The 22,881-nt window shown below is 44.8% G+C and overlaps 1 protein-coding gene across 14 annotated transcripts in view; it reads left to right on the forward strand.

Annotated features, from left to right (window-relative positions):
- The window catches only part of UNC13B (unc-13 homolog B), a 302,361-nt gene extending 280,498 nt beyond the window's left edge, over positions 1-21,863 (forward strand). For 7 of the 14 annotated variants that reach the window (XM_057498809.1, XM_057498808.1, XM_057498810.1 and 4 more), the window contains 17 exons: positions 497-624; positions 1,255-1,340; positions 12,565-12,691; positions 12,943-13,039; positions 13,272-13,415; positions 13,736-13,813; positions 14,311-14,388; positions 14,629-14,717; positions 14,953-15,105; positions 15,231-15,354; positions 15,454-15,510; positions 15,698-15,778; positions 17,164-17,311; positions 18,804-18,860; positions 19,675-19,767; positions 19,945-20,104; positions 20,269-21,863. In XM_057498809.1, coding sequence (XP_057354792.1) covers positions 497-624; positions 1,255-1,340; positions 12,565-12,691; positions 12,943-13,039; positions 13,272-13,415; positions 13,736-13,813; positions 14,311-14,388; positions 14,629-14,717; positions 14,953-15,105; positions 15,231-15,354; positions 15,454-15,510; positions 15,698-15,778; positions 17,164-17,311; positions 18,804-18,860; positions 19,675-19,767; positions 19,945-20,104; positions 20,269-20,554 — 1,986 coding nt within the window. In that variant the 3' untranslated portion in view covers positions 20,555-21,863. The other 7 variants (XM_057498806.1, XM_057498803.1, XM_057498802.1 and 4 more) reach the window with 6 other exon arrangements.
- Positions 21,864-22,881: the final 1,018 nt, after the last annotated feature.

A 22,881-nucleotide genomic window follows, 5' to 3' on the forward strand; every position in this document is an offset into this window, starting at 1 on the left:
GCCAGTCTGCATGCTAGATGTGTTCAGTAGCTCCTGCAAAACTTGAAGGAGCTTCTCAGAGCTGAGATATATGTATGTGTATGGTGAGTTGGGGAGGTGTCAGGAGGTCTGTCAGTTGGGGTCATGTGGAACTAATCTCCTTAGTGACACAGGAGGAGCTACCTACCTCAACCAAGGAGTCCCTGTCCCCATAACTACTAAGGGAAGGAAGAAGGGGGATGTGCATCTCTGTGTCTCTTAGACTGACCAAGCTTAACAGATCAGTGCCCTGGAGCTGGGGAGAAAGGTTCTCAGGGATGGACTCTGTGTCCAGGGACCTCCCAATAGTCACCCCTATCACAGAACAGGGTGGTCTTCTGGAAGACAGGCTCTAGGAGAGGAAGACTACCTGATTCTAGGGGAAGTGTCATGGGGAGGGGAAAGAGAAAAAGGAAGACTGGAAACATTCTCTGTATTCCACTCTGACTCTGTCTATTACTGTCTCCTCCGGAACAAGAAGCAGGAACTACCTCCAGAGGAACAGGGACCCAGCATGCGGAATCTGGATTTCTGGCCTAAACTCATCACGCTCATTGTGTCAATCATAGAGGAAGATAAGAGTTCCTACACACTTGTTCTGAACCAGTGAGTATCACCCAATGTGGCCCTCTCTGGTTTGTGGCTGATTTGTCCATCTGTCTAACAGTCTTTTTTTCCTATCTCTATGTGTTTACAGTGCCATCTCTTCCTCCTGTCCGTCCATCTATCCCTCTGTCCCTTGTATCTGTGTGGGTAACTGTTTCTGGAGACAGGTGTGGAACATAATGGGGGGCCCTGCCCAGACTGAGCCAGCCTCCCTGGAGTAAGAAGCCTCTGGGAATGGCTGCCATAGGAGTCCCAGGGGATCCAGAGACCATGTGTGTATGTGTCTGTCTACTGTTAATAAAGTGGGCCTTCTTATGCCCACATCCTTGCCTTTTCTTCTCCATCTTATTTAGTCTGGGCCTGCCTTCCAGTCTTAATCATTCATCTGTGGGCCTCAATTCCCTGTCTTCTAGACATCCTCTCCCCTGGGCTCACCTTGCCTGAGGGGATTCTCTGTCCCCATTTGTCCTACATTGGCCCCCAGGCCCCTTTTCTCCAGATTGATTCTAGCCCTTTTCTGAGGCTCCTCTCTTTAGTTGACCTCCAAGAACTAGGCATATTAGCTTTGGAATCAGTCAAATCAAATAGCTCTTGCCTTGTTCTCTGACTGTAGCTTCTTCCATCATCCAGGTTTCCTCAGGAGTTGAATGTGGGAAAAGTCAGCGCAGAAGTGATGTGGCAGCTCTTTGCCCAAGACATGAAATATGCACTGGAGGGTAAGGGTGTGCCCAGGACAGAGGGCTGCAGACCCCTAGCCCAAGCATCTATTCCTTTCCTCTCCCAGACAACTCCAAGTTTTGGATGAATAGTCCAGTGAGAAACCAGAGGGATTCTAGACATAGTGGGCAATAGGCCTCAGGAGGCCTTGGGTGGGCAAAGCTTCAACCAGAAGAATAATGGATATGGCTGTGAGGATATAGGTTGCTCATTTCAGCTTTAGAGCAAGTGCCTGTTTAAGACTTTCCCAGTCCAGAGATCAACCCTTCCATGTTGGGTGTTGTCATGTGGCCCACTCTCTAGAGAATGTCTATCTTTAGAGTTTTAAAGAATCTTAGAACCTTAAATACATAGATAAGATTAGTTTCTCACATTGGGGACTGCCTGGCCTCGATTTCCTTGAAGGCTGTCCTGGATTGGTGTGACAAAGTCAGAAAGATACTTCTCCCCTCACTTCTACAGAGCAGGGTCACAGACAATTATTATTCATCTTGTTTATTCAGCTTATTCTTTTGTTCATTTCCCACTTTGGTCCTCAAAGCTATCACTCCCTACCTGTATCAGACCTTCCTGTTTGTACTCATCTGTGCTCATGCATTTAGCTGCCTTTCCTGTCTGCTTGTACATGTTAGTCTGGGAAGGTGGACCTAAAAGGAGGGGGAGCAGTCTGGGGCAAGTACAGAGCAGAGTCTAGGTCTGTTATTTAGGTGAGTGGCAGGGGAAATGGGGAACCCTCAGACTTTTAAGCTTTTGGGGTCTACGAACAGTAAGTTTTGAGGTGAAAGAAACCTTGAAGATCTGTGTTAAATTTGAGACAATCACAGCCTGTACATACACATTCTGTAATTCCACCCAGAGCAGTGGCTGTCTCCTGCCCACACTGCGTCAGGCTTGGGGCTGTAGCACACAACTTAGCCTGGCAGGCTTGTGAGGAGGTCACCTGTCCCTGTCACCCAGGCAGCACCCAGTGATCCTGGTGAGGAGTATGGCCCCAGTTCTTGAAGAAGTCCAGGTCCAGTGGATTTGGGGGGAAAAGATAAATACCTGTGAAAAGTAAATCAGTTCTGTAAGATGTACAGATAATGGACTGACAGAGAAAGTGAGAATTATATGTAAATGCAGTGACATGAAGGTCCCTAGAGGAAAGTAGTTAGGGAGATCGGGGGTGAGGGAGCAGTACTCCAGTGGGTTGGTTGCTGCACAAAAGGAGGAAGGGCCCTCCTGCTAGTGCCTTTTTATGATGCTAGTGTGAGGTGGGGCAGTGGTTTTCAAACAGGTATCTCAGGAGCTAAAATGGGGTGGGGAAGAGGGGCTGGTCTCCATGCCTTTTACCTGGTGCCACTTGTCAGCTCTACTTTTATCAATCTTATATGGGGGTTCTAGGCAAGGTTTCTTTTGAAAGGGGAGTTCTGTTAACATTTAGAACAAGCACAAATGGGTTGGAAACTGCTTTAAGAGAACTAGTGTTGACTTGCTTTCAAACTCAGCTGTGTATTTGTAGAACAAGCTACTGAATTTTTATGAGTTCCCATTTTCTCACCTGTAAAATGGGAGTTATGATAGCATCAATTTCATTGAGCTGATGAAGTAACTGAATTATATGTAACATACTAAGTATACCGCCTGGCATTTACTCAGTACTGAAAATCTTAGTTATTAAGGACAATAAAAAAAACATTATAGGCGCATGAGCAAAGATGCAATGTGAACAAAGTAGTACTTTTATAAGATTTTACCTCAGTGGAAAATGGGGGCAGCTAGAACAGGGAGAGACTAGTAGCAGGGAGTGCAGATAATGTTGTAATTTAGGGCTGAGGGGATGGGGCTGGGGTTATAGCAGAGAAATGGGGAGGAAAGATGGGCTTTGATAGACATTGGAAGGAAATTGTACCAGGACTTAGTGATTGTTGGAATGTTTAGGGCAAGAGAAGGGTAGGAGTTTGGAGACCTGGAAGATAAAAAGATAGTGTTGACACTGCAAAAATGTCATTCATCCAGTATTTTTTAAGTCAATTTCATTGAGGTATAATTTACATACAATAAAATAAAAACACGTTATGTACATTTTAATGTTTTGACAAACACACCTGTGTATCTACCATCCCGATTAAAATACAGAACAGAATGTTTCTTTGTGCCCCTTTTCAGTAAATTTCCACCCCATTCATCAAGTGTTTGTTTTCTTTGTGCCATGCACTCTGCCAGTTGTCAGAACCCCAATGAGATGAATAGCCCCAACCCTTGAGAAGCTCACAGACAAATATAGACAAAGGACATGTAAATTGGAAATTACAATTCAAAGTTATAAGGAAAAAGGAATAAGCATAGGGTGCTGAGAGGAGAACCATGTAACCCAGACCTGGGAAAGCTTCCTGAAGAGGTGATGTACAAACTGACATCTGATGTAGCACACAACTTAGCCTGGCAGGTTGGTGTTCCCATTTTCTCACCTGTAATGAGACAGGTTGGTGGGGAGGCAAAGTAGTAGTGGCAGGAAAGTGAGACACAGAGAATTTTAGGCAGAGGATACAGTATATTCAGAAACCTGGGCTCTAGAGAGAAATGGCATGCTTCAGCAGCTGGAAGCAGTATTCAGGATGACTAGCAACTTAGAGTGTAAGGGAAAAAATAAATGAGAGATGAAGGTAAAGTAGTAGGACAAAGGAGATTGTAAGTCATGTTTAGGCTTGGACTCTATCCTGAGGCAGTTGGGAACCACTGAAAAACAATTCCATATTAGGCAAGGGATTAACACGATCAGATTTATAATATAGAAAGACCACTCTGGCTGTAGTATGGAAAATGGATTGGAAGAGGAAAGACCAGTTTGGAGACTAGTAATTCAGGTTAGAGATGGTGTTAATGAGACCTAGGCAGGTAACAGTGTGACTATAAAGAAATGGATAGATTCCAGAGGAATTTTGGAGGTGAAATTAAAAGGGACTGGTGATTTAACTGGGTATGAATAAAGAAGAAGGAAGACTTAAGGATAATGTTCTGCATTGAATAAGAGGGTGAAATTAGTGTGTATACTGTGTTTAATTTCAGCTGGAAATACTAAGATGGCAAAGATGGGGACCAGAGTTAAACCCGGTCAAAGTGAGATGTCCATCAAAGCCTTATATAGACATTACCAGAACCAGAAATTTGGGCAGGAGATCAGCAAGCTAGATAGTTGAAATCATGAGGTTGAAGGAACTCTCCAAGGTTGAAAGATGAATGGAGGAAGGCATGCGGAAGTCAGGGGCAGGAGAAGGTTTAGATGCATGATTGCCCCTTTTGACAGATTAACCATCCACCTGCCCCCTATTCCCCCAACAACAATCTCAAGCAACTAGAGCCTGGCTCTATGGGACTCATTAGAATAGTTTAAATTGTGACCAGTGTTTCAGTAGTCATCCTGTGAGTTGTATCACAGAAGTTAATGTAGATAATTGGAGTTTGGGACCAGAGTACAGATAATGGACTGACATAGAAAGTGAGAATTATATGTAAATGCAGTGATGTGAAGGTCCCTAGAGGAAAGTAGTTAGGGAGCTCTGGGGTAAGGGAGCAGTACTCCAGTGGGTTACTGCACAAGAGGAGGGAGGGCTCTCCTGGTGGTGCCTTTTTATGGTTCTAGGTTCTTAGCCTGATTTAAGACAGGAGGGTGTGGGGTGGAAGAGGAGGGGCAAGCTCTGAGAGGGTCTCTCTGATGTCCCTGACTTTTTCACTCTTTTATTGCTTATTGGTGTGTCTTTTCTGTCACAAGCATTCCTGTCATTCATATACAAAAAGTCCTCTATCTGAGTGGTAAGAACTTTTGGTTGTTGTCCCTTTATCTCTAACCTTATACCCTTTGCCTCTTATTTTGCTTACTGCTTCCTATAAGAGACTGCAAATGCAACTTCAGGTTGAAATGGTGCTGCCTGCAGTGCCAGGAGATGAAATTCCTGGGACTGGGAGCCCTCTGAGACTGAATCCTGGGCTCCCAATTCCTCCTTGAGTGTTTTCTATACTAATTCAAAAGGGCCAGCTGCCCCAGACTCAATGTTCTGCCTTGACATGGAGGAGCGTCATTCATGGCAACTCAAAGTTGAGCAGTAGATTTCTCAAGGACACTCGCCTTACTTTCTTACTGCTCAATAGTCTCCTCCGTTTGCCTGCTTTTTCCATTATGTTATATGTAAGCACACAATAGGCTTTTATTATTCAGTTTAATGCTTCATCTATAAAGAATGGGGGATGAGGAGAATTTGTGGGTATGGCCACTATCCAGGTTCTCTGGGCAAGCTTGTCCTAAATTTCCCAGAAGGCCCTGGAGATTCACCTAGATGACCTTAAAAGTCATTAGTCAAAGATCAATTCAAGTTGGCAGCATGAGAGATGAGACAGAGAACTCCTTCTAAAACCACATATAATAAGAAAATATAGTTAATACAACTAATCCTAAAAGAGCAACAGGAAACAAGGCTGCACCAGACTGCATACACTTGGAGAACAGAGCAGACCTCATGAAACAGGGTAACGTACTAAAGCCTAGATCTGGTGGGACCCAAGCCCTTCTCCCACCACAGCTCACTGGCGGGAGGAAGAGAAACGGAGGAGGGAGGGGGTGGAAGGCTAGGACTGCTGAACACCCAGCCCTAGAGATCTGCTTTGCAAGCACAAACCTACACTGCATGGTGCTCTGGAGATTAGTGGGATTGGAAAGCTAAGGCAGGTGGAACACTTGAGAGACTGAGATTCCAGCTGTTTGTGGAGGACAGGGATCCACATCTGCCGCTCTGGGACAAAGGAAAGGTGAGCGGTCTGAGAGGCTTCCTAGCAGTGAGAGGGCTACTGAAGAGGCGGGGTTTGCACAGAGTTAGCTACACGGGAGAAGGGATAGGTGGACAAGATTGTCTGGGCATGCTCTGCCCAGCAAGTTGGGAACTTTCAGGAGCATCAGGTGCTCCATCCCCTTGGCTAGCTACTCAGCTCCGAGGCCCCCCACTGTAATACACAGCCTGCTGTGCCTTCCTCCTGGCCTGACAGCACTGGTTCACAAACTGGCAGTCACTGTGCTGGTGTCAGGCCAGCCAGAGGGAGGCCCCGCCTACAACAGCTACAAACGCAAAGAACAGAGGCATACCCCTGTGTGCTCAGCACACTGGCTCTGAAAGTGGACACAGGCACTGCAGCTGGGAAGCAGGAAACAGCTCTTTCCTTCCCCCAGGAACCAGCACTGCTCCCCTACAACCCCTGACCTCATCCAGAGGCTGAGCGGCTCCAGAGAGTAGAGCTTCTGGGCACTAGAGGGCGCCACATAGAAATATGAAACATTAAAGGAATCTGGTTCAGACCAAAATCTCACAAACCCCAGAAAAAGGGCCAAATAAAACTGAACTCACCAGTCTTCCTGAAAGAGAGTTTAAAAAAAAATCATAAATATGCTTATGGAAATACAGAAAAATATTCAAGAACTCAGGGATGAATGCAGGATGGAGATTCAATCAAATAAGAAATTCCATACCTGAAATGCAACACACAATGGAGGGATTTAAAAGCAGATTAGATGTAATAGAAGAGATGGTAAATTGAATAGAAATTAGAGAAGCAAAGAAGCTGAGACACAGAAAGAAAAAAGGATCTCTAAGAATGAAAGAATATTGAAGGAACTGTGTGACCAATCCAAATGGAACAATATTCACATTATAGGGGTACCAGAACAAGAAGAGAGGAAAAAAGGGACAGAAAGTGTTATTGAGGAGGTAATTGCTGAAAACTCCCCCAGTCTGGGGAAGGAGATAGTCTCTCAGGCCATGGAGGTGCACGGATCTCCCAACATAACGGAGCCAAGGAAGACAACACCAAGACCTATAATAATTAAAATGGCAAAGATCAAGGATAAGGACAGACTTTTAAAAGCAGGGAGAGAGAAAAAAGATCACATACAAAGGAAAACCCATCAGCCTATCATCAGATTTATCAACAGAAAACTTACAGGCCAGAAGGGAGTGGCATGATATATTTAATGCAATGAAATAGAAGGGCCTTGAACGAAGAACACTCTACCTGACAAGGTTATCATTTAAATTTGAAAGAGGAATTAAACAATTTTCAGGTAAGCAAAACCTGAGAGAATTTACCTCCCACAAACCACCTCTACAGTGCATTTTGGAGGGACTGCTATAGATGGAAATATTCCTAAGGCTAAATAGCTGTCACCAAGGGAAACAAAACCACAGCAAAGTAGAACAATTAATTACTAAGCAGATGCAAAAGCAAATCAACTACCCCCAAAGTCAATCAAAGGATAGACAAAGAGTACAGAATATGACACCTACTGTATAAAGAATGGAGGAGAAAGAAAAAGGAAAAAAAAAACTTTTAGGTTGTTTGTAATACCATACTAAGTGAGTTAAATTAGACTGTTTGATAGTAAGGGAATTACCCTTGAACCTTTGGTAACCACGAATCTAAAGCCTGCAATGACAATAAGTACATACCTATCAATAATCACCCTAAATATAAGCACCAATCAAAAGACGTAGAGTCACTGAATGGATAAAAAAACAAGACCTGTCTATATGCTGCCAACAACAGACTCACTTGAAACCCAAACACATACACAGACTGAAAGTAAAGGGGTGGAAAAAGATATTGCATGCAACTAATAGTGAGAAAAAAGCAGGAGTTGCAGTACTTGTATCAGACAAAATAGACTTCAAAACAAAGAAAGTAACAAGAGACAAAGAAGGACATTACATAATGATAAAGGAGTCAGTACAACAAGAGAATATAACCATTATATATATCTGAGCACCTACATATGTGAAACAAATACTAACAGAATTAAAGGAGGAAATAGAATGCAGTGCATTCATTTTAGGAGATTTCAACAAACCATTCACTCCAAAGGACAGATCAACCAGACAGAAAATAAGGACACAGAGGCACTGAACAACATATTAGAACAGATGGACCTAACAGACATCTACAGAACTCTACATCCAAAAGCAACAGGGCACACATTCTTCTCAAGTGCACATGGAACATTTTCAAGAATAGATCATATACTAGGCCACAAAAACAACCTCAGTAAATTCAAAAAGATTGAAATTGTACCAATCAACTTCTCAGATCACAAAGGTATGAAACTAGAAATAAATTACACAAAGAAAATGAAAAAGCCCACAGACACATGGAGGCTTAATAACATCCTCCTAAATAACCAGTGGATCAATGACCAAATAAAAACAGAGATCAAGCAATATATGGAGATAAATAACAACAATAATTCAACACCACAAAATCTGTGGATGCAGCCAAGGCCGTGCTAAGAGGGAAGTATATTGCAATACAGGCCTACCTCAGGAAAGAAGAACAATTCCAAATGAACAGTCTAAACTCATAATTAACGAAACTAGAAAAGGAGGAAAAAATGAGGCCCAAAGTCAGTAGAACAAGGGACATAATAAAGATTAGACCATAAATAAATAAAATGGAGAAGAATAAAACAATAGAATCAATGAAAGCAAGAGCTGGTACTTCAAGAAAATAAACAAAATAGATAAACACCAAGCCAGACTTACAAAGAAAAAAAAGAGGGTCGACACACATAAACAGAATCAGAAATGAGAAAGGAAAAATCACTATGGACACCACAAAAAATACAAAGAACTATGAGAGAATACTATGAAAAATTATATGTTAACAAACTGGATAACCTAGAAAATATGGACAACTTTCTAGAAAATACAACCTTCCAAGGCTGACCCAGGAAGAAACAGAAAATCTGAATAGACCAATTACCAGCAAAGAAATTGAATTGGTAATCAAAAACTACCCAAGAACAAAATTCCTGGACCAGATGGTTTCACTGCTGAATTTTATCAAACATTTAGTGAAGACCTAGTACCCATCCCCCCTTAAAGTTTTCCAAAGAGGAGAAGAAGGAGTACTCTCAAACTCATTCTATGAGGCCAGCATCACCCTAATACCAAAACCAGGCAAAGATACCACAAAAAAAGAAAATTAAAGACCAATATCCCTCATGAACATAGATGCAAAAATACTCAACAAAATATTAGCAAACCAAATTTAAAAATACATCAGAAAGACCATCCATCATGATCAAGTGGTATTCATCCCAGGGATGCAAGATGGTACAACATTTGAAAATCCATCAACATCATCCACCACATGAACAAAAAGAAGGACAAAAACCACACGATCATCTCCATAAATGCTGAAGAAGCATTCAACAAAATCCAACATGCATTCGTAATAAAAACTCAACAAAATGGGTATGGAAGGCAAGTTCCGCAACATGATAAAGGCCATATATGACAAACCCACAGCCAACATTATACTTAACAGTGAGAAGCTGAAGCTTTTCCTTTAAGATTAGGAACAAGACAGGGATGCCCCCTCTACCCACTTTTATTCAACATAGTTCTGGAGGTTCTAGCCACAGCAGTCAGACAACACAAAGAAATAAAAGGCATCCACATTGGCAAGGAAGAAGTTAAACTGTCCCTGCTTGGGAGATGACATATTGTACATAAAAACCCTAAAGAATCCACTCCAAAACTACTAGATCTAATATCTGAATTCAGCAAAGTTGCGGGATACAAAATTAATACACAGAAATCTGTTGCATTCTTATACACTAACAATGAACTAGCAGAAAGTGAATCAGGAAAACGATTCCACTCACAATTGCATCAAAAAGAATAAAATTCCTTAGAATAAACCTAACCAAGGAAGTGAAAGACCTATACCCTGAAAACTACAAGGCACTCTGAAGAGAAATTAAAGAGGACACTAACAAATGGAAACTCATTCCATGCTCTTGGCTAGGAAGAATTAATATTGTCAAAATGGCCATCCTGCCTAAAACAATCTACAGTTTCAGTGCAATTCCTTTCAAAATACCAAAAGCGTTCTTCAATGAAATAGAGCAAATAGTTCTAAAATTCATATGAAACCACAAAAGACTCCAAATAGCCAAAGCAATCCTGAGAAGGAAGAATAAAGCTGGGGGGATTATGCTCCCCAACTTCAAGCTCTACTACAAAGCCACAGTAATCAAGACAATTTGGTACTGGCACAAGAACAGACCCATAGATCAATGGAACAGAATAGAGAGCCCAGATATAAACCCAAGCATAGTTGGTCTATTAATATATGATAAAGGAGCCATGGATATACAATGGGGAAATGACAGTCTATTCAGCAGCTGGTGTTGGCAACACTAGACAGCTTACATATAAGAAATAAAACTGGATTTTTGTCTTACCCCATACACAAAAGTAAACTCAAAATGGATCAAATACCTGAATGTAAGTCATGAAACAATAAAACTCTTCGAAAAAAACATAGGCAAAACTCTCTTGAATATAAACATGAGCAACTTTTTTCTGAATGCATCTCCTCAGGCAAGGGAAACAAAAAGATGAACAAATGGGACTACATCATGCTAAAAAGCCTCTTTACAGCAAAGGACACCATCAGTAGAACAAAAAGGCACCCTACAGTATGGGAGAATATATTTGTAAATGACATGTCTGACAAGCAGTAAATATCCAAAATATATAAAGAACTCATATGCCTCAACCGCCAAAAAGCAAATAACCCTATTAAAAATTGGGCGGAGGATATGAACAGACACTTCTCCAAAGAAGAAATTCAGATGTCCAACAGGCACATGAAAAGATGCTCCACATTGCTAATTATAAGGGAAATGCAAATTAAAACCACAATGCGATACCACCTCACACCAGTTAAGATGGCCAACATAGAAAAGACTAGGAACAACAAATGCTGGCAGGGATGTTGAGAAAGGGGAACCCTCCTACACTGCTGGTGGGAATGTAAATTGGTTCAACCATTGTGGAAAGCAGTATGGAGGTTCCTCAAAAAACTCAAAATAGAAATACCATTTGACCCAGGAATTCCACTCCTAGGAATTTACCCTAAGTATGCAGGATCCCAGTTTGAAAAAGACAATATGCACCCCTATGTTTATCACAGCACTATTTACAATAGCCAAGAAATGGAAGCAACCTAAGTGTCCATCAGTAGATGAATGGATAAAGAAGATGTGGTACATATACACAATGGAAAACTATTCAGCCATATGAAGAAAACAAATGCTCTTATTTGCAACAACATAGATGGAGCTAGAGGGTATTATGCTCAGTGAAATAAGCCAGGTGGAGAAAGAGAAGTACTAAATGATTTCACTCATCTGTGGAGCATAAGAACAAAGCAAAAACTGAAGGAACAAAACAGCAGCAGACTCACAGAACCCAAGAATGGACTAACACTTGCCAAAGGGAAAGGGTCTGGGTGAGTGGTGGGTGGGAAAGGAGGGAGAAGGGGAATAAGGGGCATTACAATTAACATACATAATGTAGGGGTGGGCATGGGGAAGGCAGTATAGCACAGAGAAGATAAGTAGTGGTTCTATAGCATCTTACTACACTGATGGACAGGGAGTGTAATGGGGTATGTGGTGGGGACTTGATAATGGGAGGAATCTAGTAACTACAATGTTGTCCGTGTGATTTTATATTAATGATACAAAAAAAAGTCCATAGTCTTCTCATTTTCTGCAGCATGATGGCATTTTCATACTGCTGTGTTTCCATGGTTTCCTAACTATTATTTATATACTTCTTTGAGAGTTCATTTTTTCAGTGTCTCTCAGGTCTACTCTGAGGCCCTTCAGTTTATCTCAGTGTTCTGTTACACTGTTCAACTGCTCATTCTCTGGGCTTTGGCCCACTTTGGTTTCCCCTGTTTCTGTATATTCATTGACCCAATCATGCCATGTACAGCTACTCATCTCTGCATTTAAGACCCTCTGAGGGAATGACCCTGCTCCCAGCTTTAGAAAAACCCTGGAAAACATCACCCTTCTCTAGTTCTGGGCAGTCTCCCCACTACCCACATCCCTTTCTCCTCTTCTTCACCAGAGGCCAGTACCTCACTTGGCACTTCCAAAAGCTAGAGCAAGAAGACTGACTATAGGCCATATCTGGGAGTCTCGCTTAGGCTCTGAAGGAATATTTGGGCCAGGCTCTTGGAGAGCAGAGTTCTCCTGGGGGGAGATGGCTGTGAGGACATGGTTGGAAGTCACATTTGTTCTAAGACATCTGACAGAGCCACTTGATTGGATCTGCCACCTTGAAAAAGCTCAGGAACTGTGGCCTCTGCAGCCAGGACCTGACCTAGCCTCCTTCCCTACACTAGAGCATGAGAAAGACCGGCTGTGTAAGAGTGCTGACTACATGAACCTGCACTTCAAGGTGAAGTGGCTCCACAATGAATACGTGCAGGATCTGCCTGTCCTCCAGGGGCAGGTGCCTGAGTACCCCACGTGAGTCATCATGTGGGCACTACAGAGGGAAGGGAAGAGGGGCCCTACAGGTGAGGGGGTGGGCAGGACTACTGTCCTCAATTCCATTCAGCAAGCCAATCTTGAGACTGGCTGTTCTGGGGTCTGCTGTAGAGAAAGAAAAGCATCAATCCATGCCCTCCTTTCCAGAAGACCCCAGCCCCAGGGAGCTGTCAGTCACATGGCATATGCCAACCACTACCTCCAATGCCATTCCTTTTGTCTGGCTGCAGGTGGTTTGAGCAGTTTGTCCTACAGTGGCTGGATGAGAATGAGGATGTGTCCCTGGAATTCCTGCGTGGCGCCCTAGAACGAGATAAGAAGGATGGGGTAAGTTGGGGGATTGAGCTGCACAGGGGTCAAGCCAGGTCTCCAACAATAAGCTATCAGCAAAAGTTCCTGGGCTTTAGGCAGGATGACTGTCCCTGGCCTGTGGAGTCCTTTAGGAGGGCTTTTGAGGGCCACTGAGCCACCCCTGCTGGGCAGATAGCCCTTTTGAACTCTACAAACCTTGAAAAATGTAACGACTAAAGATGATGACCCACTGTGTGGTCTTCCTTAGTTCCAGCAGACATCAGAGCACGCGCTCTTTTCCTGCTCTGTGGTGGACGTCTTCACACAGCTCAACCAGAGCTTCGAGATAATCCGAAAGCTGGAGTGCCCAGACCCCAGCATCCTTGCCCACTACATGAAGAGATTTGCTAAGGTGACTGTGACCCTCCCTTTTCCCTTCCCTTTGCTACCACCACTCTTACAACCTGGTCACAAGCATGAGCTCAACCCCTCTCTGTAGTGGTCTTCAGGAGAGAAGACTGGGCTTATCCCATTCTCCTTTGCTTGTGTCTGAGGCAGATAAGTGCGTTTATCTCAGTGTTGTTCTGGGGTTGAGGCAGCTTTGTCCCTTACTGTGAGATTCCCACTATCTTCCTGTTGTTCTGGAATGAGAGATGTGACCTCAGGCAAGATCCCCAGGAGGAGAGCTCAGTGTTCCCACTCCTTTCCTTTCCTTTTCTCCTCTCTTCTCAGACCATCGGGAAGGTGCTGATGCAGTATGCAGATATCTTATCAAAGAACTTCCCAGATTATTGCACAAAGGAGAAAATGGTGAGGGTCAGGCCCTGGGAGCTTAGAAAAGGGGATGGAAGATTTTTTAATCCTTCTTGCTTTTAAGGCTGTCCTCAGAGTGGAGGGTGGGGATAGTGCTCCTGACTTCTGGGAGTTAGGAACTTGACCAGGAAGGAGTGCCTCTGAGCCTCCATTTGATACGTTATCCTATACTAAGCTAGGCCTTCACTTAGTCTTTCGTTTTAAATTAAAAAAACAAACTTAAGACCTTCAGAGAGTTGTAAAGGATAATAATACCATGAACACCTGAGGCCTACCACCCAGCTTAAAAACAGAAACATTTTCTTCTAGTCCTCATTGAAGGAGAATAATCTGAATTTAGTTCCTCATCTGAGCGCTTAGGGAGACATATATATATTACATGTAATGTAAATTCCCTGTGGCTTTTGGAGCAGTGTAAGAGGGGGAGAGACCCTGGGCTGATGAGTCCTGTGCTGAAAGAAGCCAAGACTCAGCAGTTCCATTTGTCCCCAAAGCCATGCATCCTGATGAACAACATGCAGCAACTGAGGGTCCAACTGGAGAAAATGTTTGAGGCCATGGGAGGCAAGGAGGTAGGTCTTAGAGTGTGGAGTTGCTGTATTTTCCCTTTGTTTGTGAGCTCCCTGGGCACAGAACTGCATCCTCTCCTGACTAGGTATAGGCCAGGAGGTTAGTTGGGGTCTGGGCTGGTTGGAGCTTAGGGATTTCAGTAGGCATTGGAGTAAAGGCCTAGGAGGGAGGGGTGGAGGCCACAGGAAAGGAGAAAAGGATAAGAAAACCAGCTTAGCCAAGCATGCCTCCTGTGGATACAGTTGGACCCTGAAGCTGCAGACAGTCTGAAGGAGCTGCAGGTGAAACTGAACACAGTTCTGGATGAGCTCAGTATGGTGTTTGGAAACAGGTCAGTGCCCCAAAACACACAATCCTTAGAGCCAGGTATGGTCCCGGGCCAATCCCCAAGCCCCTACCCCATACCTGCCCATCCAGCTGCAGGTGTATGCCCCCCTCCAACCTCCCTGAGGCTTTCCCTGCTGGGGCTGCACCGCAAGTATGCTGGAGTGGGACCAAATAGCTGGTGCTGCTCCAGGGACAGTGTGTATCGGGAGAGGAGGGCTGCACTGTGGGCATGTGTGTAGTTTCCAGGTGCGGATTGATGAGTGTGTTCGACAAATGGCTGACATCCTGGGCCAGGTGCGGGGCCCAGGGAATGCATCCCCCAATGCCAGGGCCTCAGTGGCTCAGGATGCAGACAGTGTGCTCCGACCTCTCATGGACTTCCTGGATGGCAAGTGAGTACAGCACCCGGGGCTGTCCTGTGGGACAAGCAAGGCAGAGGCAATCAGATGGTGGAGCTTCTTGGGCAGAAGTGCACTTGAACTCTCACCCCAGCCTTACCTGTTGCCTGGGCCTGCAGCCTCACACTCTTTGCCACTGTGTGTGAGAAGACGGTCCTGAAGCGTGTACTGAAGGAGCTCTGGCGGGTGGCAATGAACACAATGGAAAGAATGATTGTTCTGCCCCCACTAACTGACCAGACGGTAAGGACACTTCCCTTACCGTCTCCGTGCATACCTCACTACCTGCTTCCTGATCAAGTTTGGAGTCCTCCACTTTTGACTGATCCCCTCTATGCCCAGGGCACCCAGCTGATCTTCACTGCTGCCAAGGAGCTGAGCCATCTTTCCAAACTCAAGGTACTCTGAACGTGTGGGGTCCTTTGGAGGCCAGGGAAGAGGGTTGCTGGGAGGAAGGAAATTTGAGCTTTGGAGTCTGAGAGGAGGGGAAGGAGAGGAAGATGTAGCTGTGAGCTAGCAGGTGGGGACAAAACTTTCATGACAGCCCCGAGGTGTCCTGATGCTATTGCTTTTTCTGAGTTTCCAGGACCACATGGTGCGAGAGGAAACGCGAAATCTCACTCCAAAGCAATGTGCCATCCTTGACCTCGCTCTGGACACCATCAAGGTAGAGACCCACCCCTCCTCCAGTCATACTACCACACCCCCTTGGCCCTGGTATCCCCTCAGGCTTTTGCCACCTCACGTCCAGAAGAGAGTGAATTTTATGTCTGTTTATTTCTCTGCTGTTCATATGCCTGCTTGGGAGCAACCAAAAAGGCACCTCATGTATGGTCTCAAGTAACTTACCATGGACCCAGAGCACTTAGTCCTGATTTCTGAGGATAGTTCAGTTCACTTAGATCCTTGTTGCCATTCCTGAATATCGTTGTCCTTAAACAACATGGGTTTGAACTAAATGGGTGCCCTTATACACAGATTTTTTGCAGTAAATATATTGGAAAAATTTTTTCAAGATTTATGACAATTCAAAAAGACTTGCAGATGAAGTACATAGCCTAGAAATACTGAAAATTTTAAGAAAAAGGTATGTCATTAATGCATAAACTATAGGTAGCTACTAGTCTGTTTTATCATTTACTACCATAAAGTATACACAAATCTGTTATAAAAATTTAAAACATAGCAAAACTTAAGCACACATTTATAGACTATACATGGTGCCATTTGCAGTTAAGAGAAATGTAAATACATATAACAATACAATATGTGTTAATCAACTGTTTGTTATCAGTAAAGCTTCAGTTAACAGTAAGTTACTAGTAGTTAAGTTTTGGGGCAGTCAAAAGTTATATTACACAGGGGGTGGTACCCCAAACCCCTGTGTTGTTCAAGGATCAACTATATTTTCCATTGGGAATTAATCTTCCAGATCCTAATATCCCAGGCATGGCTGACATTTCCTCTTCCACTTATGTATAAATTCATTTAGGTTTTCAGAGGATTTTTTTTCTACTACCCATTCATTCAACCAAGCATCATAGGCACCAGACATTATGTACTATGCACTGTGAAGGGTACAGAGAGTCAGATATAGTTCTTAGCTTCAAGAGGTAGTTAATCTGGTCAGGCAGTAATAAGCAGCCACACATGAATTGTGATTCAGGGCACTTGGGAGAGGTATGTCATAGGTGTAAATTTCTCTAAGGGTTCAAAGGGGTAAGAGAGCACCTCTGGATACTCTCTCTTTGCCTGAAATGCTTCTATCCCATATCTTTGTCTAGTTAGATCCATCCTTCAAACATTGCATCCTGGAACATGACCATCCCTACAGTTCCTGCCAGATACCCAAATAATACTCTTCACCTGAGACTGTGACTCTGGCTCTGTGTGTACACCTGATCTTGTTTTTTGAATGATTTATTGTCCTCACCATCCTCTTCTGGCATTTTCATTGAGCCTCTGCTCAGATGTGATTTCTCTGAGGACAGTGTGGGGTGCTGCCTTTCTGTAAGGGGGTGAAGCAGTAGCAGGTATTCTTTTGTCTTTCAGCAATACTTCCATGCAGGAGGCAATGGGCTGAAGAAAGCTTTCCTGGAGAAGAGCCCAGATCTGCAGTCCCTACGCTATGCCCTGTCTCTGTATACACAGACCACAGACACACTCATCAAGACCTTTGTACGCTCGCAAACTGCTCAGGGTAAGACCTAAGAGATTTGGGTCCCCTCCTCCCTTCCCTGCTACATCTCTGCCCCTCGGGAGTTGGTATCTTCCAACTCTTAGGGAGGATCCAAGTACTACTTCAGAAAGCCTATCAAAGTCACACGGCAGGATTTCTTGAGGGACCCTGATTCTTAGCCCCAACCTATACGCACACCAGACAGGAGAATCACAGAGACTTGGGAAATGTGCCTGAAGTTTCTTTCCCCAGATACTGCCTGGCCAATGTATGTTTATCAAGCTCAAGAAGTGTACCCTGTCTGGTGGGGAAAATATGGGAGGAAGCCTTGAAAATGAGTATTGAGATACTCATGAAGACTCATAGCTTTGGGAGCCTTAGAAGTTGTCCTGGTGAGATTTTCCAGTTTGGACAAGGAGAAGACTAAGAGAGAAAAACAATGGGAACAGTTGAAAAGAGGCTGGATCGCAGAGCTCTGCATAGCTGAGGCTCCAGCCTCATGGGTGATGATAATAATGCACAAGGGACCCAGGCAGCTGGTTTTCTACCCGTGGCTTTCAGTCCTTAGAACCCCTCCTTCCCTCCAGACAGGCCTATCTATAACAAAACACATCTGCATAGACACAGCTCTTACTGAAATTCTGACCCTGACCCTGGAGCAGGGCCCTCCCAGGAAGGACCATCAGGAGCATTTATTATTGCCTGTCCCAGGGAAACCTGGGTATGCTGACTGAGCAAGTGGACCTCATGGTGGGAGTGGGAAGGCCTGGGCCTTACTGAGCTGTGGATCTGGAGCACAGAGCTGACCTGGAGGGGAAGAGGGATATAAGCAGTTAGATTGAAGCTGATGGAAGGTAAAAATATGCCAGGGACCTATAGTATTGCCCTATTGTCCATGCCTGTTCTGATTTCAAGTCCCCTGATTTCAACTCCCTGTCCCCTTGACAATGGGACAGGGAGAACCTTTACAGAGCTGATACATATGAAGGCCTGTAACAGCATCAAGGAGGATCAGAGTTAATCCAGAAAGACTGGAAACATTGAGCTTTAAGCTAGACAGAAAGATGAGGAGAGGCTGAAATGGGCATGTATGAGGTAAGAGCAGTGGGTGAGGAGTGCAGGGAGGAACCAAGAGAGAGAGAGAAAGAGAGAGAGTGAGAGTGAGAGAGAGAGTGTGTGTGAAATGTTTTCTACCTGTTGCTTTATCATTTAAGGGCCTGGAAATTAGAGCCTATGACCTTTCTTTTTCCTGCCCCACTGGTCTCAGGTAACTTTTCTCTGTTACACAGCTGCTGCCCATGATTTGGTTGATTTTGAGCCATGAAATCTAATTTGGAGCATACAGGCACTGACAGCAGCTCTTTGGCATACCCATCTCCATCTCTGCCCCATGTCTGTACTCCCTCAGAATACGTGCAGGGCTGCTCTGAGTGACTGTTCACTCCTTAGGCCTCTAACTCATTCTTTCTCTGTTCTGCTGCTGCTGCCTCTTGACTTGCCTGTCCTCACTCAGTGCATGATGGGAAAGGTATTAGGTTTACTGCTAATGAGGACATTCGGCCGGAAAAGGGTACGTTATACACCGTGCACATGGGAATCTAACATGGGTTAATAATGCCTGTGAACTAGAATGGGCTGCTTATGCTGGGGGTGGGAGAACCAGGTGTAAAAGTTCAGAAGCTCTATCCCAAGTCTCAGAGATGGGCAGTATATTCTAAGGTGGGGTTAACAATAGTTCTGTCCTTAGAATTCCCCCACCCCTCCACCTTAGGACAAAGACATTTTATCTGGGGTACAGGGTACTAGTGTTTTCTCAAAATAGAGTGAGGCCTCTGCTGAGGGGATCTTGCAAATTGGCCAGATATTGGAATTGCAGAGCCATCTGGGAAGAGGTCCAGATTTGAGTAGAACAAAGTCTGAGCAAGGCAGCCTCCCAAGTAGAGGCCTCCAGGAATTCAGGGTGAGAGGGTGTTATCTTTGGCTAGAAGGAACCGACGTTGTTCCATTGAGACACCATGGAGTAGACACAGCTCCCAAAGATAAAGGGTGGCAGCAGTGTCCTTCTCAGTATCTTTCAGTGAAATATTCTTTAGCCTAGAGATAGGAGAGGTTTGGTGAACCTGAGAAATTCCTGATTCCCCTGAGAAATTGCTGGAAGAAGTTTCACCTAAGATGTTGTCAGCCTGACTTGTATTTTAATACACAGCCTCATTCTTTATCCCATTTCTTTCCCTTCTCCCATTACTTGCTTCCCAATGGGTGATTGCTTCTTGATTTAGGGTAGAGGATGGTAGTCTCCTAGCTCCTCAGTTTAACTTGGAATAATTAGGCCTGAAATCTTAAGAGCTCTCCAATGAGGGATCATCTGTCCATCTATCCCTCAGGGTCCGGTGTGGATGATCCTGTGGGAGAAGTCTCTGTTCAGGTAGACTTGTTTACACATCCAGGAACTGGAGAGCACAAGGTCACAGTGAAAGGTGAGTGGCATAGACTAACAGGTCTCACTTTTTCTTGCCCAGTGACCTCATCAGTCCTGGGTAGGGGCTGCTATCCCAGGCCTCCAGTTTAGCCTTCCCCCAAGGGGAATGCCACCTGGGGCTCAAAAACTGGGAATGCTTGGTGGGATCCCTCACAGGTCTCCCTTGTTCGGGCAGTGGTAGCAGCCAATGACCTCAAGTGGCAGACCGCTGGTATGTTCCGGCCCTTTGTGGAAGTGACCATGGTTGGCCCACACCAAAGTGATAAGAAACGGAAGTTCACAACCAAGTCAAAAAGCAACAACTGGGCCCCCAAGTACAATGAGACATTTCACTTGTAAGTCATGGGGTAGGGGACCTGCAGGACTCAGGGATGGGGGTGATCTAGGGGTTAAGACTTGAGAGGAGAGAAGAGGGATGGGCTTGATAAGTGGCTGCAGTGAATTCAGTTGAAGACTCTCAGTTCTGGTCTCCTGCCTTTCACCCATCCTGTACTCACAGCCTCCTAGGAAATGAAGAGGGGCCAGAAGCCTATGAGTTGCAAATATGCGTGAAAGATTACTGCTTTGCCCGGGAGGATCGAGTTCTGGGGCTGGCTGTGATGCCTCTGAGGGATGTGGCAGCCAAGGGCAGCTGTGCCTGCTGGTGCCCCTTGGGCCGGAAGATCCACATGGATGAGACAGGCATGACCGTTCTCCGGATTCTGTCTCAGAGGAGCAATGATGAGGTGGCCCGAGAGTTTGTGAAGCTCAAATCGGAGTCTCGTTCCATGGAGGAGGGAAGCTGAGCACCCAGACTCCAGTGCCAATCAGATGGCACCAGTTCTACTAATCAGGATCAGTGGGAGTTACTATGCAGCTGGCTTAGGTTTCTCACAGTCAAGAGGCTGACTCCTTCATTTGAGAAAATTTAAGGAAAAATTTGAGCTGGTGAGGATATGACTTTTTACAGAAAGGGTCACGAGTTCCTGACCAGCAGGTTTGTGGTGCTAGTTGCTGGGCTATGGGGGTTACTGCATAGGGAGATTATCCATAAAGAGAGAGGGACAGGCATTTCTGAGAGTGTCAGCCATTCTTGGTAGACACCCTCCACCCCACACTCCATCTCTATCCCTCTCCACCCCTCTCCAAACCATACTCTATCCAGTTAGACCCATATGCCAGTCATTAGAAGAACAAGTTTAGGAGGCCTGGACAGATAAGTAGTCAATTGAGCCTGCTGGTATGAACAAGCCCTGTAGTCTGGATTGGAGTATGTCCAGAGCACAAGCATACAGAATAGAATTCAGACTATCCCTCGAGCAGGAACCACAGGTTTTGTGTGGCTCCACTAAGAAAGTTTTGAAACTGAACAGGGTATCTTCCAGCAAATAGCTGTGCTAATCCCTTCCCCCAGATTATATCTGTCATGAGTCAAATGAAGTTCACATGGTACTTCAGAGACCTGAGCAGAATATTCTTTGGAACCCAAGCACCAGGGTCCACCAGCCCAGGATTCCCCCTACCTCATTCCTGTAGGAAAGAGCATGATGCTGCTGGACATGAGAGGCTGTTCTTAAGAGTTTGTACCTGAGGGCTAGTTGAAGGGTCCAGGAGAGAGGGCTGTATTTTCTACCTGGATAGGCCCTGAACAAAGCCAAAAATTGTAGAAACCAGTCTAGAAAGTCTTCATCTCTAGCCACTGCCTTCTGGTTGTCCTCTGCCTTGCAGCAAGAATCTAGCCCTTGACATCACTCCCTTTCATCAAGGTCGGCTGCCTTTCCCCTCAGACGAATAGACCTGCAGAAGGAGCTTGGACTGTGATCCCTCTGTACAGGCTGGGTGGAGGTGGAGGCCCTCAACACTTCCTGGGAGGTCAGAGACAAACTCTTCCAGGGACTTATATGGACCTTCCAGTCCCTTGCTCAGAGATGTGACATGGTCATTGGATATCCTGTGTAGCAGCCTCCTGAACCTCCTGAGGACTCTGTGTGTCTACAGCTGTACTGGCCATTACATGAAGCAAGGAACTAAGCACTTTTGCTGTTGTTAATTATTATATGTGCCATTGTTACAGGAAATTTTGGCGAGTCTGTAATAAATTACCTTACAGCAGCATTTGGGGTCTGGTAATTCTGCTAAAGTATGGAAAGCTGTAGAAATGACTATGCTATATAATAGTAGATTTTGCACCAGTGGCCCTTTGCCACCTCTCTCTCCCAACAAATGGTGGAGCCTAAAGCAGCTCTGGATAAGCACCAAACAGTTAAGCAGCTGATGGGCTAACCTCTTGGCCTTGACCTGAGACCACCAATCCAATGAACAGACATAGGACCCAGGGCATCAGCTTACTGCAAAAGGTTCCAAAGAGCAAGAGATGACATGTGCCAATGAAAACTAGTCCATGCTGTGAGCACAAGGTAAGGGCCTAATCAGAGAGAGATGTGCCTCCAGGGGTTAGTACAGGACAGAGGAGTAGGCCCAAGAGTATATACACTAGCCTTTCATTTGGAAAAATTGAAGGAAGAGCTGGAGTAGAAAGTCTCCAGGAGAGGAAACAAGGTAAAAGTGAGACCTCCTGGCATGGGAATCAGAGAAACTGAAGCAAGAAAGCGCTCACCTATCTCCCAGCCGGTACCATCATAACTTGGGGGGTGGGGACTGAGTGGACGTACACAGCAGAGAATTAATTCCAGCCTTCTAGTTTTTCATTTCTATTTGCTTGCTAAATAGATCCTTACAGTTCAGTTGCCCAGACATTTTTAAGCCTCCTCCTCCTTCCCTCTTCTCTCCCAAACCAGTTGCCTTCTATCATTTCTGCCTTAAACTTACCTCTTGAATCCAGTGTCTCATCTCGGTTCCTAGTATAAGTGCAGTAGTGGCTTTTAGTTCTTCTGGTCTGGATTACTGTGATAATCACCTGCCTCTGCTCTGCCCTTCCCCTCCTCACACACTCTGGGAAGTCTCTCTCATGTTAAAGCTACAGCCTTCAAGCTGAATTTACAAGACACTCCCAACACACTGCAGACACAGCTTCCCCAGCCCCACAACCATCCTGCAACTATTCTAAAGCTTAAACTATTCTATTCCCTTGCACTTGCCCCATACACACTGTGCACACTCCTACCCTACTGTG

This window comes from Manis pentadactyla, chromosome 3 (genome assembly GCF_030020395.1).
Source record: "Manis pentadactyla isolate mManPen7 chromosome 3, mManPen7.hap1, whole genome shotgun sequence".
Lineage (NCBI taxonomy): Eukaryota > Metazoa > Chordata > Mammalia > Pholidota > Manidae > Manis > Manis pentadactyla.